The sequence below is a fragment of the Pelobates fuscus genome, chromosome 1, assembly GCF_036172605.1.
Source record: "Pelobates fuscus isolate aPelFus1 chromosome 1, aPelFus1.pri, whole genome shotgun sequence".
Taxonomy (NCBI): domain Eukaryota; kingdom Metazoa; phylum Chordata; class Amphibia; order Anura; family Pelobatidae; genus Pelobates; species Pelobates fuscus.
Window position 1 is genome coordinate 451675676 of NC_086317.1, and position 20081 is coordinate 451695756.

The 20081-nt window shown below is 37.8% G+C and overlaps 1 protein-coding gene across 1 annotated transcript in view; it reads left to right on the forward strand.

Annotated features, from left to right (window-relative positions):
* The window catches only part of TRPC6 (transient receptor potential cation channel subfamily C member 6), a 180141-nt gene that overhangs the window by 78529 nt on the left and 81531 nt on the right, over positions 1 to 20081 (forward strand). The window contains exons 2-4 of the mRNA XM_063444937.1: positions 2527 to 3301; positions 10708 to 10896; positions 13206 to 13370. Coding sequence (XP_063301007.1) covers positions 2527 to 3301; positions 10708 to 10896; positions 13206 to 13370 — 1129 coding nt within the window. The remainder of the gene's footprint in view (positions 1 to 2526; positions 3302 to 10707; positions 10897 to 13205; positions 13371 to 20081) is intronic.

Consider the following 20081-nt stretch of genomic DNA (forward strand, 5'->3'; position numbering starts at 1 on the left):
CGTTCGACTGTGATATATGCCTCCTAAAAGTCTATCTAACTGGAATCGTCATCACAGGAGATTTTAGTCTTCAAATAATGTCATACTCTGATTGAAACCTAATTTAATTCACAGTTTAAGTGCAGATTTATGGATTCTTTATGCTTTATCATTAGGTAGAAAATCACTCCATAATTAGTCAAACACAACCCTAGATATGTTTAAATGTGATTACGTTTATCTAGGAAATTCTACATCTAATATGATTTGACATTTCAAATCATCAAGAAGAATTCTTACAATTTAGACTTGTGCATTCGGTTTCAAACTAATCGAGATTCATCCGAATTCTGGGCGATTGCTGAGTTGTTGAATTCTGTAACTCCAAATCCCCATATAGAGGAATCAAGCACCAAACTAAATGTGCGATAGATAAGTTGTTTTGTTTACTTAGTGATTTTAAGTTTCACCTGTGGCACCAAAGCAAAGTTAATTGATGGAAAAAAAAAATATTGATGGTTAAGGGACAGTAACTAAATGTTGAATGTATTCACATATTATGTAAGACATGATCAACGGAGGGAAAAAAACTAATTCTAAAACAAATTTTATACTTAAATAGTTAACATATATTTATATATATATATATTATTATTATTTTTTTTCATTCCTTCTCACTACTGTGAACCAAATGGCATGAAAATGTGTCTATCAATAGCAAAATATATACATAATACCAACCGATAGAAAACTTTGCACTTTGACTCAATTTTTTTTAGGTAAAGGTGTCCTGGCATATAACCATAGCATGCCAGCACTCTCGGTCTTCTAAACAAATAATTTATTTATACTATGACGTACACATGATGGCAACATTTCAGTTCCAATTGGAAGCTTTCTTCAGGAAATTTTAGAATAAAATATATAAACATATATTTTTATTCGTCAGAATCGCTTTTACTAAAACGATCACAAGGATGAAATTCATCTGAATTGAAAAGCCACATGGACAAAACTTGATTCACCAAAAATAAATGTTTTTTTTCTGATTAATCAATTAGGACAAACATCAAGTCTGTTAGAACTAAATCTTAAATTTAGTAATTTATCATAAAAATAGTGCTGAGTTATTGTGTGAATCAAATAAGGTGTTTACATTTTATTCTACTCTAACCTATATCTTACCGTGCTTTGCAATATTTCAGTCTGTTATCTTGCTTGTCATCTCAATGGTTTCTTTCAATTACTAAATTTCAGCATTGTACAGTACATGATCACAGTTATGTTTCATGTATTGAAGTAGTATCATTACTGTATATATAATAGTTGAAGAGATACATTTTTCAAGCACACCTACTTTTTATTTGAACCCTAACAGAGAGATAAACCAGGCTTTTAGACAAATTGACTTATTAGGTTTAATTAACCCTTGTGAGAATTCGACTTGCTGATACTTTGTGAAAACATATTTGAAAGATACTTGTAGGACCATCCTGGTTTAATGGTCCAAGCCTTGCATTCCCTGCTGCTTCTGGAGACATTAGGAAACTTCAGAGAGCACTCCTCAACAGTGCTCTATGCATGTTCTGCCCTGATGGGGACAACCAGCGAGGCTATAAGTCAATCTGGCTTGCAATCATACCAGTCTGACACATCCTTTTCCAATCAGGACCTACTTGTTGGCAATTGTCTGGAATACAAGTAACATCACAGGTATGCAACCATGGGTCTGTCCGGCACCTGTCCCGATTTCATACCTCCCAGTATTGGAAAGTACGTAGGTTGGGAAAGATGTTAATGCTGGAGACCTTTCAAAATAACTAAGATTTTTTTGTTGCTTTTTTTTGTTTGAACTCTATGGGAGTTTATTCCTAACACCAAATTGCAGTGAATTGAAAATGTTGGTCTAATTAGCAGATTTGGAAAAAAAATCACCAATTCATCTGTAGTCACATTTGACCTTAGTAGCTTTAATCTTGCAGCTAGGTTTTGAGTTTTTGCAGTTTTTATTGCAATTTTGCTTCTAGTAACTAGACCTCAGTCAATCATTTTTAGATCCTGGGCAGATTATATGCCTTTTTATGAAATAATAAAAAAGGGCAGTCACATTAAGATTTAATTTAAAGGACTTTTTTTTAAATCTATTCAAGGAACGAATGCTTATTCAGTGATTTTATGTATCATGAAAAAGAATTATGCACTAATAATTCTGAGAGATTAAATTGACAATAGCATTTGGGCTGTATTTAAAGAATGGTGAGAATGTGGGCAATAATTAATTAATTTTACATTTGTATCAGAAATGGAACCTTTGAAAAATATTTCAATATTTTTTTCTTAGTGAGACTGTGTTACAGCCATTACAGGAGTCATTGACTGAATGCATTATTATTTCTCTGCATGGAATTGAAGCAAAGGTCTTTAAAATAGCTACTTGTGGTTGTGGGTCTATAAATGTATCTACAAAAGCAAAATAGTCAGATAATTAATGTTAGAACATTTCAAATGAATTGCAATAAAATCTATATTCTTCACTTCTTAATACAGGCGAAGCACAGAAAATAGATCATGCCACCGGCGACAAACGTTACTTAGAGAAAAGGGTAGAAGGCAAGCCAATCGGGGACCTGCGTATATGTTCAGCGACCGATCTACAAGCCTTTCACCTGATGAAGAACGGTTTCTGGATGCTGCAGAATACGGAAATATCCCCGTAGTCCGGAAAATGATGGAAGAATGTCATACTCTAAATGTTAATTGTGTGGATTATATGGGACAGAATGCTTTACAATTAGCAGTAGCCAACGAGCATTTGGAAATAACAGAACTGTTGCTAAAAAAAGAAAACTTAGCCCGGGTCGGTGATGCTTTGCTTTTGGCCATCAGTAAAGGATATGTACGGATAGTAGAAGCAATATTAAACCACCCCTCCTTTGCAGAAGGTAAGCGTCTTACAACAAGCCCCAGTCAGTCGGAATTCCAACACGATGACTTTTATGCCTACGACGAAGATGGGACTAGGTTCTCCCAAGATATTACACCAGTCATCTTGGCAGCCCACTGCCAGGAATATGAAATAGTGCACACACTTCTCAGGAAAGGAGCTCGGATTGAACGACCTCATGATTACTTTTGTAAATGTAGTGAATGTAATGAGAAGCAAAAACATGACTCTTTTAGCCATTCGCGATCTAGAATCAATGCTTACAAAGGACTTGCAAGCCCTGCATACCTTTCTTTATCCAGTGAGGATCCTGTGATGACTGCTCTAGAGCTCAGTAATGAGCTTGCTGTGTTAGCAAACATTGAAAAAGAATTCAAGGTAAGAAGATATGTGCTTGTTGTTGATCTTCGCTATTAGATAGATTCCGTTCTGGAATGGCTTGTTCCAAGGTCTTTGCAACATCACATGCGATTTTTGAAAATGATCAGTTTGACAATAATATAACCACTAAATTTGGCAATGTCATAGTAGACATGGGAAGCATAGATGTGTTTAGCAAAAATGCTGTCTCATATTTGATTTATTTGAAACTAAGGTTGCATTTTTCATGTTTTTCCTGTAGATAAAGAAGCATACGATATTCCCATTTAATGTAACACAAAAAGGAAAAATTCAATCAGAATCGTAAAAAAAAAAAAAAAAAATGTAACCGAGGGACATTAGTTCATTGCTTCAGGCACAGATAGCAAATAACTAGTAAACAATTTATTTCACCCATACATTTTCATTAAAATACACGAAAGCAAGCTAAGAAGTTATTAATATAAAATAAAAACATAAAAAATACCCTACTTCATTCAGCAATTAAAAACACTAAAAAAGTGATGTATTTATCATTTGATCTATCCCCATCCATTTATACCAATCCCATGAATTCTAACTGAATCAGTAATAATATTAAAAAAAATTACAAATTGGGGCACAGTTGAGAATATAGTTCAGTTAATGTGAGGCAGAAGTAGCAGCATACGAATTATGGAGAATTAACAAGAGATTTCCAAATTTAAACCGATATAACCAGGCTGATTTTTTTTTTCATGTCTGCTGTTGTGATCTAAAATGTCTAATCCCTTGATGACCTTATTTTTGTGTAGAGCATTTGGTGATATTAATTTCTGTTCATGCACAAAACTGTATTTTGTAGTAGTAGTAGTCTATCTTAAAGGAATTAGGATGTGTTCCTAACACTAAAGTGTCCCTCTGCCCACACACCCCTCTCTATGCCCACGAAAGGGTTAGAAAACCCATTTCAGTCACTTGCCTGACTTGCAGACGCAAGCCAATAGGTGGATCTAATGCACATGCGCAGTGAGCGCCAGGCGCGCATTAGGCCTTCAACATGGGGAAGTATTGAATCAACATCCAGTGTTGTTTCACTGTGTCAAACTCAGGAAGCACCACTGGTGACTTTTTGTTAGATAGCCACAAGAGGCAGTCTTAGCACTGCAATGTAAACAATGTAGGGGGCAGGACCATTGCACCCAAACCACTTTAATGAGATTGGGTTCCCATAGTGTCCCTTTAATAGTGCAATGTTTGTGCTGATAAATTGTTTTTCACAACGCAGCATGTGTGTACACTCAGCACACATACAAAAATTCTGAGGTATAAAATCATGATGGGGTGTGCTAGCCTACAGCGGGCATCACTGCAAAAAAAAAAAATTGTAAACCATTCAACAGTAGCTCCAAGCACCATAACCACGTTAATCAGTTTCACCTCAATAAAATTGTTATGGTGCCAACAGTGCCGCTCTAAGTAACTAACGTTCTCTGCAAACTCAAAGAGATCGTTATCCGTCTTGATCGTTATGAGATTAATAATTGCACCCCCTTTCAAATTGAATTTCTTCATGGCATGCAGCATTTAAAATAAAGGTTTAACTCATATCCTGTAGATATTTTGTATACGTATTTTTATTTGTGCTAATCATGGGATTTAACTGATCTACCTCAATACAGAAGAATTCTGTCAAGGAATGCCATAGTCACTATTACTCAAGGGGTTAACAGACTGTTTTCCAAATTATTACTGAATGTCCGTTGTTCTCTGACTGGTCACTAATGAACGCACCGAATAGAAACTGCCTCACACAGTGCAGGGAGATTACATTTATTGTCAGGTAATAAAATAATCTGTGACCGTTCCTGTGGAGTGACAGGTCTGACTAACCATTCTTAAAAGTGATGGATGATGAAATCAAAATTACGGTATATCCTGAAAAAACGCGTCAGCAGAACCACAGAATGTAGGCATGTCAGCATCATTGGTGATTAATTGTTACACTATCAGTTATGTGCAAGGACTGAATTCACACAAACAGAAAATAATGTGGCATTGAAAGTGATACAGTACATTAAATACACGGAACCTGACAATACAACAGTGAACTTGGCAAAATATACTGCAGTACCAAGCTGGTTGTAAGTGTTTAATTAAACAGTAGGTTGAATAGTTAATGTGGTAATACCCCCCTGTTTATACCTAGCGTGCTACAGTGACCAGCACATATTGGCATAGAATACATATAGCACAAGTGTGGAGGTCGGTACACATGTATAGGAATTAATTGTAAATCAATGGAACTTCTTCTGAAAAGAAATCACCAAACCTTTATTTAAAATTACATATATTGATTAAGGCCTTGATTCCCCAATAAAGGAGATTTGTATTATCTTGGAATGTGAAGATTGTCTTTTCAACGTACGTGGCATAAAGTAAAACTAGTTCAAGGTGGGATGGAGTGTATGCGTATACAGTGGTGATTTGCGCATGTACGATTAGTTCCAGAGGTAGGATTTAATAAATGAACGTAGGGCAGTATATAAAGAGATTCACACAGCAGTTAAGTTGGATTGAATGATAAGATTTAGTAAGGTGGGGGAGGGGAGGGAGGGTTAATGGATCCTCTACAGTATGATATTATTCTGTGTTTAGCTCCCAGAAAGTTATTTGTAGACTTCTGTACAAGAAAAGAATCTGGTTGGTCCGAAAACAATATTTTTGGCTGATGTAAGATTTGTCCATGTGGGGTTTTATTTCGGACACATTTCGTCCATGCAAATGTTTCGGGGACATGATTCAGAGAATTAAAAAAGTGTGAAAATCGGCCAATTATCAAATAAATATATTTATGAAAATATATTATATACAGTATTTTTCACTCTAAAATATGCACTTTTTTTCCTCCTCAAAACTGAGGGGAAATGTCTGTGTGTCTTATGGAGCGAATGTGTGCGCACCGCGGTACAGGAACTTCTGTTTCCTGTACCCGGCCGGACTGAAAGGAAGTGCTCACTGAGAGAGCACTTCCTTTCAGTTCGGCCAGGTACAGGAGACTGAATCTCCTGTACCGCAGTGCGCACTGCTCCGCTCAGCCATGCTACAATAAAGGTAGGAGACTTACCGGGTCCAGGAGGGGGAGAGAGAGGGGCACTAAGGGACGGGGGGAGGGGTGGTAAGGAACACTATGGGACAGGGGAGGGGGGGAAGAACACTATGGGACAGGGAGGGGAGGTGGGTGGTAAAGAACACTATGGGACAGGTGAGGGAGAGAGGAAAGAACACTATGGGACAAGGGAGGTGAGTGGGTGGTAATGAACACTATGGGACAGGGGAGTGGGGGGAAGAACACTATTGAACAGGGGAGATGAGTGGGTGGTAAGGAACTGTGGGTGGTAAGGAACACTTATATATAAAAATATAAAATGTATACATGTTGCAGTGCACTAACAGGAGCATTTTCCCACCATTGAATGCACAGATCAAGTGAGAAGAACTAACCGACAGAGTGAAAAAGAGGAGCAATTAAAATATATATATTACATATGTATAAAATATATAGTATATAAATGCAGATTATTATTTTTTTACTGCTCCTTAGTTTTCCCCTATTGATCACTCCTTATTTGATATTTGAATTAATCAACCATCATCTTTTTTTCAATCAATCATCTATTTTTTTTATGCCAGCATGGACGGTACTCCAAATTACAAATCAAACAAAACAGTTGTACTCGTTGTCCATTTTGTTTGTTTTGTGATTCGCGATCCGCATTTCCATTGATCACCCACAACTGGGATGAAGCCCAATTGGTTTGAGAATGAATGCTCGAGTTACCCTGGTTACCCTGATGTATAGATTTTCCATTCATGTTTTCTAATGTCCCATAGTTGTTCAGTATGATTCAGAGCAGAATAGACCTCTTGGACTGAAATGGCCAATGAGCACATTTTTATTTATTTACGTTTTCTTTATTTACCAGGTGCTGTACACCTCTCTTCCCAGGAATGTTTAAATTAACACATTTTGCCCATCTAAATTAGTTTCTGAGCTTTGCAAAATGTATTTTCCAACTGCTTGTTTTTTTACTTCGACAAACTCCTGTTTGGTCAATGACTGGCCTCCATGCAGCTTTAACGCGTCTGACTGAAATAGTGTTTGTGTGTGTGTGTAGAGGGGGGTGTGGGAGGGGGGGAACAAAGCACCCATTAAGGTGTCATTTTCTGGGGAGCTACTGTGTCCCTATAAGCCGTGTTGTGAAAAAAAGTTCCAAAGTAAAGTCACAAAATACTATTTAGAAATAAAGGCTTTCAGGCATGTATAGTCATACTTAAAATTTCTTGGCCATTCTAAAAGAATATCTGTGATTAATGGGACACTATAGGCACCAAAACAAATGTAGCAGTTTTTGTGTATAGAACATGCTCTTGCGGTATATATTTTATGTCAATTTGGGAGGTGACTTTGTTTATACAGCCCTAGACACACCTCCCTGCATGTGACTTACACAGCCTTCCTAAACACTTCCCGTAAAGAGAGATCCAATGTTTAAACTTCATTTGTTGCACATTCTGTTTAATTCAGAATTTCTTATCTCCTGCTCTGTTAATAGACTTCGAGACCCTGCACGAGCCTCCTGTGTGTGATCAAATTTCAATTTACAGAGCAGGAGATAAACTTCTAAAGCAAGTTAACATCTGGTTGAAAATTAAACAATTTTTCACACAGGCTGTGTCAGTCACAGCCAGGTGATGCGTGACTTTGACGGCATAAACAGAAAAAAGTGACTTAACTCCCAAATTGTAGAGAACTGAGCAGTGAGACTGCAGGGGCGTGATCTATACATTAAAACTGCTTCAATAAGATGACATTGTTTTGATGCCTATAGTGTCCCATTAACCAATTACAATTTTTTTTTTACATTAACCATTTCATTATCAACATTATGTGTACATTGTAAAAAAACCTTTGTTAAAACCAAAACATAATTGATGAAGCTCCGCTTACATTGCCCTTTGATTTAGAATTGTGTTTTAAACCGCAGATAAATTGATTCATTCTGTTACTATCTATTTATCTACAAAGGGGAACTGAAGATGACAACATCTCGTTTCCTCCTCCTACAAAGCCAGAAAGCTTGAACAGAAATGTAATATAATCTAATAATTTGTGTAATACAAGGAAAGGTCAAATTTCAATCAATGCAAGAAAGGGATTATTTGTAAACTTGCAAATCCTGGTGTCCAACAGCTTTTGGTGGGACAGTCCTAATTTTAGGATTTTGCTTCAGACAGGCTAGTGCCGTGGACTATGACTATACAGGGAGCACTTCAGCAGTGCTCCAATCATGGTGTTGAAGGCTAGGGGCCAACCGATAGCCTATCAGTGGATAAGACCACCACCACCATGTAGCAGAATCAATATTCCTTTAAAGTATTTAGTCTCTGCAACAATGTAGTACTTTAAAGTGTTACTCCAATCATCTAAACCACTACAACCCTTTGTTGTGGTTATACTGCTAGTAATACCCTGGCACCGTTTCGCAATAGTCAATCTCTTTCCTGGTTTCCATTGATTGCTAAACTTCCGCTAATTTCAGCACGGTTGCATCCGGCTTCTACAAAGCCAGTCATACATTGGCTGAGAGCGTCCACTTAGTGTTCTGAGCCAACCAATGAAAGTCTGTGCAAAGAATATGCGCATAAATGACATTAGTCAGCTCAGAACACGTGTTCCCTGCTTTCTAATGATTCAGCCAGAGCTGGAGGTACACCTCTGGCAGCAACATTAAATATACTTGCACCACAACCACTTCAAAACACAGCAGTGGTCATGATGCTTGGAGTAACCGTTTCAATAAAACACTCAGAGTAAGGCGCAGTGAAACCATAATTAATGGAGTAATTAAAACAGTTACAATAAAACACAAACCGGGAACTGGGCAAAACTGCTTGGTGGTTGCCCACATTTGCAATTCAATTAATAATTGAGTAAACTTTATTGTAATACATTGGATCCATGGTGTCATCGTTTTTTGTTAGATTGTATACTGGCTGCAAATCTAAAATCTACACATTGTTTCGCTGTCAATAATTTTAGTAAAACAATATCTCAATGTAGGGGATGCAAATCTGCAGATATGTCTCCTTCACCGTCAGCAAGTTAGCAAACAAAGGCCTCAATTTAATAAGATTTCAAAATGATCCAATACCATCACCATGAATGCCTGTGGGAATGTTTCTAGATAAATAATTTGGATATTTTTCTTTTCTCTTCAATTTTCACTGGGTAGTGGATGCATGGAATAGCCTTCCAGCTGAAGTGGTAAAAGTTAACACATTGAAGGAGTTTAAGCATGCGTGGAATAGGCATAAGGCTAGATAGGGCCTTCAACTCCCTCAAGAGGTTTTAAATGTTTTCCTTGCTATCTGCTCCCAGGCCACTTGGGGCTCTTCATGGGATCTCCCCTGACTTGTAGATGTGTAAGTGCATTCCCCCTCTCTGTCCTCTGAAGAAGTACCAGAGGCAGCCCCCGCGGATGCCATTTTGGTTGGCTGCTGTTGCAGGGTCATTCGTAGAAGATCGCTAATTTTCCTATCTGCTGTCGTTATTTCGAGCCTGTAAGTCTTGCTTTTATTTCCTATGCTTGTCACAAGTAATTTTTTTTTTTTTTTGGGCTTCATACATGGAGAAAGTAGGCAGTATTTAGGGTAAGCTCCAAAGAGTTGGGTTCTGCATGTCTGCTTCAGTTGGTAGTATTAAATCACTTGGAAAGCTTATTAAACCAAGGCCCGATAAATACAAACAGACATGCAAAATGAAGCCCTGAACTTAAACTACCTCTACTCTTGGGCTGCAGCTATGGCTATAATTATCATAAACCGAAAAATAAAGAACAAAAGCAAAAAAGGTTACAAAAGCAAAAAAGGTTACGTTTGCAAAATCTGATGAGTGTCGGTGCATTTTTAATACAACTTTAAGATGCTATTGATTATAGTGTTGTTTTTGTGATTTTGCTGAAATGTGTAGAGTTTATGTAGCCGAATTCTTCGAGAGATTCCCTGAGTTAATGTGTTTGGGTGAACTGCCCATTGTTAATTTTCTTTATTGCAAGTGATGTCCTATATCTCAAATCCACTATAGCTGAATATATTCCGTGCTAAACAGATCTAATTTTAAAGAAATTTTAAACACTCATCCTGTCATTGGAGCCCTAATATAATGCAGAGATACACTTCCATACTAGCTGTGGCTGTGGCACCGATAGAGTCCTTTTTCTCCAATCTCTCAAAAATGGTATGGCACTATCCAAAGAAGGAGACAGTTCCCAAAGTCTTCTTACACCATAATCACTTCAGAGTGAGTTTTGGCAGTTATAGTGCTTATAGTGCATAGATTTGAATATCGTTGTTTGATGCAATGTGTTTTACTTGTTTTCTAGAATGACTACAAAAAGTTGTCAATGCAATGCAAGGACTTTGTTGTTGGACTTCTCGATTTGTGCAGAAACACAGAGGAAGTTGAAGCAATTTTAAATGGCGATATCGATACTAATCACGGCAATGTGGAAGCAAATGGGCGGCCTAGCCTGTGTCGATTAAAGCTGGCTATTAAATATGAAGTAAAAAAGGTAGGAAAAAGAAAATTGTCAAATCTTAAAGGGCTCCTATCACATTCAAAAACTCTTAAAAATATGAAGAACAGGACAGGATTGTTCTTTCATTTGACTTATTTCACTTCGTTTTACTTTACCTTTCAATAATTAGTGAAATTTCACCTAACCACTGCACATAGAACAATCACTTAGCAGAGATGCTGGTATTTAACACTTACATGTTTAGGAATCAATAAAGAATAAAAAAAATACTTACAAATTCCAGATGAAAAATAAAAATAAAATAAAAAGCCTCTCAGTTAAGAAAACAAAATTAAGAATTGACTGAGAAAATTGCTGTTAAAAACAAAGTACACCTATGCTGCATTAAACTGGAAACATCACTTAAAGGGACACTATAGTCACTGGTCTTGTGAGTATGGTCATTCCCTGCAGGCATTTTGCAGTACAATAAACACTGTTTTCTCAGGAAAAAAAAGGTAGTTTTTACATTCCAGTTTAGGGATACCTCCAGTGGTACCTCCTCAGATGGCTACTAGAGGTGCTTCCTGGGGCAGTGCTGCACAGTGTGCAGAACTGACATTCAGTGTTTCCACCCTCTGCATGGAAACACTGAACTTTCCTCATAGAGATGCACTGATTCTAGGTAGAGATGCTGATTGGCTAGGGGGGCATTTGGTTCTGCCACCCCGGTCCACCTCCTTGGCTGAGATCATCAGAATTGACAAGCTCAGTCAACCCAATGCTCCCTATGAGAGCATTGTATTTGGTTGAGATCATCACTGATGATGTCAGCCAAGGAGGCAGGTCAAGGCCGAGTCAGCACCAGCAAACTAGAAGGTTATATTTTTCTACATTTACGGGTGCAATGGGGGACCAGGGAAGCTCTATAGGGTTTTTATGACATTATAGGGTAAGAAATAATTGTCACTCAACATAGAAAAAGCATAGAGAGAAGAATATATATATTTTTTTTAAATTCTGTTTTTCGTCTTTGTCCTACCCTGGCTGGAGTGTAATGTAATTTGCTGAATTATTAATATAAAGTTAAAAGAAAGAGCATCACAAAAAAGCTTAACACAATTTCTATTTGATATCCAATGTTTTATTCAGTGGTAAAAGTTCCAGATAAAAACAAAATATATCCGTACTGGGGCACAGCATGCGCTCAGCCTCAAAATGATTATATACAAAACTGCTTGGGACAAATTAGTATAAAACAAAATGCTTAGCTTATCAAATGTAAAAGATAGAGAAGAAAAGTGTTTACAGAATTCTCAGTTTAATTACCTTTCCTAAAATGGACAGAAAGAAAAAAAAAATCATAGCACACCAAACACAATAAAAGTCAGTATTACATGTCTATAAAAACAAACACTCGCACAAGTGTAATGTAAAAAGTTAGTTGTGCATTAAATTGCATTTTCCACCCTTCGGGCTCCAGGCAAACAGGACAGTTTGTTACCTTGATGCAGTCTTTAGATAAGATAATTTCTCTGCATTTCCTCTGAGAGATTGCAAACTCTGCAGATTTCAAAAATCATCTTGCAATTTTGGCACAATTTAGAAGCAGTGGAAATAACTTAAAATTCTATAATTATCATCCTTAAATAGCTTGGACCTTTTTAAGGTAACCAGAAGTGAACTGAATTGCAGTGTTATGACAGATGGTTATTGTTCAAAATACTAATCTGAGATCTAGTCAAAATTACATGCGTTCAGCACTTATTATAAAGTGACCTAATCCCTTGTTATAGAACCCTGCAAAGGCAATGTATGTGATTCTGGACAGGGCTCATCAATAAGTGATCCTAGTTTGTCATTAGTATTTTTTGAAAAACAATAACAATTTAAGGACTTCTGGATCATTTGTATGTTATTATGTATTAACTGGTTGAATTGAGTCCTTGCACTCCAATTCTTCACATTAAATCAAGGTGTTCCGTGTCCTTTTGTATACTTTAGAATCACACACACCTTCTGTCCAATGATCCATCATTCCATGGGCATTATGGTAAGAGGGATCCAAATATCAGGCCATAAAAATTATTTCCCAAATACTCTGAAATTACAACGTTGAAAAGTTGGTCAACAGTTTAGAAGATGTAACAAGTACATGTTACATTCAGAACCTCACGGTAACACCAATCTGAAAGAATTGTCATGGTGAATTTGGATCGATTTAGAAGAACGTATTGGTCATTGATCAGGCTTTTAAACTCAACAAAAAATACCAATACATGATAATTAACGGCTATGGCCAGGCATATTTAAGCCTGGAATTTATTCATACAACTAACTATTCTGTCGTTCTCTTTTCTCAGTTTGTAGCTCATCCAAATTGTCAACAACAGCTTCTTTCAATATGGTATGAAAACTTGTCAGGATTACGGCAACAGACCACTGCAGTCAAGTTTCTGGTTGTCCTAGGAGTTGCAATAGGATTGCCATTTCTGTCCGTTGTTTACTGGATTGCACCATGCAGTAAGGTAACCACATTTTGTACAGTACTGTCTGTGTAAATTGTGAGATACTGACCAATAAATGTTCCAGACAAAAGCTACTGCAGTCAAAATGAGAAAGCATGTTTGCCAAGGGATGTATGCTTGGTTAGTAACAATCAGATCTGCACCACTGTTACAAAATTTAGTTACAGATTATCCCAAATTATCTCAAGAAGGGCTGTTCATTAAAGTGGCTCTGTTACTTTTTTCCCTTGCGGACTTCAGCATCTGTTAGCGTCTCCTAAGTCCCCTAAGCCACCGGTCCTACATGCTTTTTTTTTTTTATGCTGCTGGGCACCAGGTCTTCATACACAGTGCTGCCATCTTGCAAATTTCCCCATGATGCTCACCGGAAGACTCCTTTCATGTTCTCATTAGGGCGCGCACGGCATATTACGCCCATGCCCAGTTTGTCGGTCAGGTGGGATGTATAGCCTTTGTTTTCTGAATACTGTGAGAGTCAGTGCTGGATAGAGGTGAGTATTGACTTGACCGCTAAGGACAAAAGTGAACAAAAGATAGGAAGATTAACTAAAGATCCACAGTCAGTCAACTTTTGTCAACCTGCAATTTCTGCCTAAGGAATAATGCCTACTTTTCCATATGTATAACTTTGAAGAAAAAAAAATCAATTTTACCGGGCAAAAATCTGGACTGCTGAGGAGGACGCTAAGCAGCGCTATTCATATTAAATAGTGACAGAGCCTCTTTAAGTAGAACAGTTTTAAAACTTGCAAACGATAATTTTCACCATACTTCTACTTAAAAAAGAAAAAAAAAGAAAAACCTCAGGGTATACCGGTTAGAGCAACATCTCATCTTCATCTCTTCTGTCCCAATAACTTTATTTTGTTAGTCAATGACTTACTGTTAAATTTCCCCATTTCTTAACTGCAAAGCACTGCCGTAACTGTTGGCGCCATATAAATGCTAATACTAATACGGAGGACATGCTCACCATGCCAAAACCACTGCTGTTTAAAGGCCATAACATAGTATCTGTAGGAGACTAGTATGTGGCTCCCCCTAGAGGCTACAATGAATAGTAAAACTTTACAGACTTCATTGGAATTTAATGTATCCTGACGTCTGAAGTGCTCACTGCCAGATAAGTGTCACCTAGATTCTAGAATGTTACATCATTTATATGCAGGAAAGCAAGAGGTCAGTTACAGGATGCAGGGGTTCTTGGAATATATGATCACACCAGATTAATTGTATCCAAGGGCAGAAAAAGTTCTGAAATCTAAACAGAGTATTAATGACGTGGATATATAAGATTAGTTGGAGAAGACTATCATCATACAAGCAAAGACTATGAACAGACCAATATAAAAAAAATAGGGTATGACAAACCATAAAAGATAACAATTTTTTCCATAATTCGGTACTGAACATAAATAAAGGCAGTCTGATTGATCGCATTGATTAGGGAAGTACTGGAGCTGAATTTAATGCAGATCTATAACAGTAAGGAATGCTTGCAGGCTGCAGCTACAGACCATCAACAGCAATTCTTAGATCGAAATTTGCTGCGGCCATTATGAAAGTTTAGTATTACTGACGTAAAAACTCAGCTGATTTACAAGAAAACGTTTCTTCAGTTACTCGTTTTCGCACCTCCAGTTCCACGGGGTAATTAAATATGTAAGACAACGTGGACACTTACATGATTAAATGTCATTCGGATCCTCATATTGGTGCTGGGTTAATCCCAGATGTAGAAATCACCGAAAGCTAGTGAGTGCCGACTCTTTGGTTGGTTTTGGTGATTACTGTCATGTACTCTGGCTAAGAAGATATCTCATTTATGGCTACAGCTACAGTAACAGAAAGATGATGAGTTCAGAATACAGGTCAGATGTTCTCTGTTAATAATAATGATACTAGACACCTATCATCTAAATTAAGGAACATCAGGGCACATATATGTCATTTAAGACTTGTTTCCATACATTGTTTTCAAATTAAATTCAAGGTGTCAACAATGCTGAAATTCATTGTTCTAAGAATTTGTCAAGGTCTTGCTTAGTGCAGTACTCTTTGAGTTCAGTGGGGACTGGAGTGTGCAGATTAAGCCTTAAGCAATTCAGTGCAGCAGGACTATGGACTTGGCACCGTTTGAGCTGCAGAGCAGCCCCGCCAAGTCAGCTTTCAAGTCCAGCTGAGTTATTCAATTTTACTCAGTATATTTCATTTCACTAATGGACTTTGAAACAGTCTCTTAATTTAACAAATTAATGTGTGAAAAACATAAAAAACACGGTGTATACACTCATTTCTGTTTAGCAGTTATTCGACACTCAGTACTTGAGGGACATCAAAGATAGAAAATGAATTAACGAGAAGATAAATATTTGGGATAAGCGTTTTTGTGCTGCACTGTTTAGTAATATCTAACACTCAGCCGTCCAAATTATGGTTCTTGGAATGAATTCATGGCTCTAAAAATGGGGGGAAAGTACCTGGCCATCAAATGAGAATGTGAAATAAAATTTCTACTTGAAATTTGTATTTGGCACAGATAGCTTAATCATTTAGAAGTTAAATAGACAAACAGACAAATATAGATATATAATATAGACATATAATATATACTGATCAACCACTGACAGGTGTAGTGAAATTATGATTATGTTGTTACACTGGCATCTGTTAAGAGGTGGAATATATTAGGCAGCAATGTGAACAGTCAGTTCTTGAATTTCATGTCTAGGAAGGAGGAAAAATGGGCAACCAAAAGATCTCAGTAACATTGACAAGGGCCACACACTGGGTCAGAGAATCTTCAAAATGATGGGTCTTTTGGGGTGTATGCAGTGGTTAGTACCTATCAAAATTGATGCAAGGAAGAACAGCTGGCTAATCAGCATTAGGGTCTTGGGTGTTCAAGACTCATTGATGTAATTGGGGAACAAAGGTTAACCCATCCGGTCCGATCACACAGGAGAGCTTCTGTAGTTCTGATTGCTGGTAAAACATAATGCTGGCCTTGAGATACATGTTTAAGTGCATTGCAATTTGCTGCATATGGGGCTGGGTAACTGCAGAGTGCCCATGATGACCCCTGTCCACCGCTGAAAGCGCCTTCAGTGGAAATGTGAGCACCAGAACAGAACCATAGAGCAATGGAAGAAGGTCACCTGGTTTGATGAAGCACATTTTCCTTTAGATCTGGTGGATGGCCAGGTGCGTGTATGTTGTTTACCTGAGGAAGAGATGGCAGAAGGATGCACTATGGGAAGAGGAGATACTGGCAGAGGCAGTCTTTTGCTTTGGGCAATGTTCTGCTGGGAAACCTTGGGTCCTGGCATTCAATTATTATTATTATTATTATTATTTTATTATGTATATAGCGACAGCAAGTTCCATAGCACTGTACAATGGGTGGACTAACAGAAATGTAATTGTAAACAGACAAGTTGGACGCACAGGAACAGAGGGATTAAGAGCCCTGCTCAATGAGATTACATGCTAGAGGGAGTGGCGTATAGTGACACAAAGGGTAAAAGTAGGGGTTTCAAAGTAGATTGCTAGAAAAGTATTCACTGAGGGCTTAGTAGGTTATTTTTGAGTTGCAGGAGAGGAGTCACGGTGTGGGGATGAAAAGCTGTTAAAAGTTTAAATGATACGCTTTCCTGAAGAAGTGTGTTTTCAATGATTTTTTGACGGAATGGAGACAGGGTGAAAGTTTAACAGAGAAGCGAAGAGAGTTCCACAGAAAAGGTGCAGCCCTGGAGAAGTCGTGAAGGCGAGTATGAGAGGTGGGAGTATGGACAGAGGATAGATGTCACTTTGACACTCCATGGCAATGGTGTTCACTGATGGCAGTGGCCTCTTTGAGCAGGATAATTTACCCTGCCACACTGTTCAGGAATGGTTTGAGAACATGACAAAGAGTGCAAGGTGTTGCCTTGGCCTCCAACTTCCTCAGATCTCAATCTGATTGAGCATCTGTGGAATGTGCAGGAACAATAAATCTGATTCATGGAGATCCCACCTCCATTTTGCAGGACTTACATGATCTGCTGCTAATGTCTTGGTGCCAGATACCACAGGACACGTTCAGAGGTTTTGTGGAGTACATACTTATTTTTAAAGTATTTTAGCCAGGTCTATTGCAGAGGCCATAGAGACTGACAAGCAGGCCCCACCAAGAACCAGTGGCGAGGTTACTTTCGCCACAGGACCTACGCGATATTAGGCAGGTGGTTTTCAATGTTAAAGGCTGATCTGTCTGTATATATATATATATATATATCTTATCAGAGACATGTTTTAAAAATGCTATGTCTATTCTTTGACACTGTGAATATTGAGATATACTATGTTTATCGAGAAAACCACTTTACTTAAAGTGTCTCGTCTCTGCAAATTACACCATTGATAAACATTGAAAATGACTTATGATTATTTTCACGTACTGCCCTGTTTTCTTTCATCTTTATATTACAGACTTAGCAAATTACATCTCAATCCAGTTGAATCCAGACACATCCATGGCACACATTGCAAATGAGGAGGAGAAATAGACACTATATATACTTCTATCCTCTGTATGCTTTCTGTATGCTGACAGTCAGGTGTAAACGACACAGCTTAGAACAATGATTGACAGGGAGAGTTGGATAAAGGTTCTCAGTTAACACAAATGTACAGATCTCTTAATTTACTTAAGTAAAATTCCCTGGGAAGTGACAATTCCTTATAATTATTTAGAAGTGCAGTTGTTGGAGAAGGATGTCACCAGCATTCTTTAAGATTTCCCAAAGAATACACACATAAAAAAACAAAATGTAGGACAAAACATACGCTCACAGAATAACATAAATGTATTTACCCTTTTGTCAGTATTTACCCTTTTTTTTGTCTCATATTTAAATTAAAATATAAGTGCTTGATCAGGAGGCATGTAAATGCCTGTAAAACAGGATTTTTGCTCTTTAATGTAAATGTACACATTTTTATTCAGCCACGCTATCACATTTAGAGCTACACTATCTCTAGCTATTCTAGTCTAATATTATTTACAAATCTGTGTTTTATTGGCAACATGCAGAAGATTTATGTTCTCAGTTCAGATGATTAATTCTAGTAATTATAGTAGCTGATTTTGCATGCAATTTTGGAAATCATGTGATAGAACGGATTTTCCATATTTGAAAGTCTTTTTCTAATTATAACATTATCATATGAAAGTGTAATTAAGGTGGCCAAGCTATGGATTAAACACTTTAAAGGACCACTGTAGTGCCAGGAAAACATACTCGTTTTCCTGGCACTATAGTGCCCTGAGGGTGCCCCCACCCTCAGGGTCCCCCTCCAGTCTGGCTCTGGGGAGAGGAAAGGGGTTAAAACAGGGAGCTCTTCTCCTCCTCTCCTCCTCCTCTCCTCCCATTCGGCTGAATGCGCACGCGCGGCAAGAGCTGCACGCGCATTCAGCCGGTCTCATAGGAAAGCATCATCAATGCTTTCCTATGGATGCTTGCGTGCTCTCACTGTGATTTTCACCGTGAGAATCACGCAAGAGCCTCTAGCGGCTGTCAGTGAGACAGCCACTAGAGGCTTTGATGGCTGGATTAACCCATTTATAAACATAGCAGTTTCTCTGAAACTGCTATGTTTATAAAAAAATAGGTTAACCCTAGCTGGACCTGGCACCCAGACCACTTCATTAAGCTGAAGTGGTCTGGGTGCCAAGAGTGGTCCTTTAAGTAGTATTTAGAATTGCCGTACTCTGCTGAACATATTACTTTTTAGTGCAATTTTGAAAATGTCAAAACTTTGGTAGTACCTTTTTTTATTCAATATTTATACCCATCCCATGGCATCCTCCCACTAAAATATATATTGCTTTTGTGCTACAACCAATATTATAGTAGGCCATGTAAAGAAGAAAGTATATACATAATACATATTGACTACACTACCTTATCATTGAAGGCTTCTTATCTCTCCCTGTGACACCTTATCAGTACATAGAAGAACTTTCTGAATAATCTCCTTGTGGAAGTCTTTGGATCACTGGGTGGTGGCCAGATGGTGGAATCAATCTTCCTTGACCTTTAAAGTGGCACTATCACCCTCTGGGGACTTTGCCGAATTCGTCAAGACACTTAACGGTGACGTCGACGCTTGTGGTCCAGTGGCTGTGGGGAGGGGGTAGGTCAAAGTGGATTTACGTACCATCTTTGGCTCCAAGAGCCGATATCACTAAGGTTCATGGAGGATCTCGTGAGATCGGTGAAGGATGTCAGGATTGACACTGTAGCACCACCCAGTGGCTAAGAAAATCAGATGGAGGAAACATACAGAGAAAAGTAGACCCTATTTTGTCTATGTATATCTCTTAACTGGGTTGAAAATTCTGTGAATTTCCATTACAGCTAAAACGAGTATTTCATAAAGATTCTATCTGGGTCTATTCCTCAATGGTTTTTATCCTCATAAATCTGATATTAAATTGTATATTTGTATTTAGGAGAGCTTGTCAGAGAATGATTTTATATGATGATGTTAAGTGCAAGGTATTAATGTTTTGTTTCCTTCAATGTCGTTCCTTTATGTATTATTAGGCAGTAATTTTTAGGAGAAATGCAAAGTACCACCTGACACAATTTCTCCCTTGTACAGGGTCAGGGAATTATATCCATTAATGGCATAAAATATGACTGTACCTGTTCTATGGATAAAGTG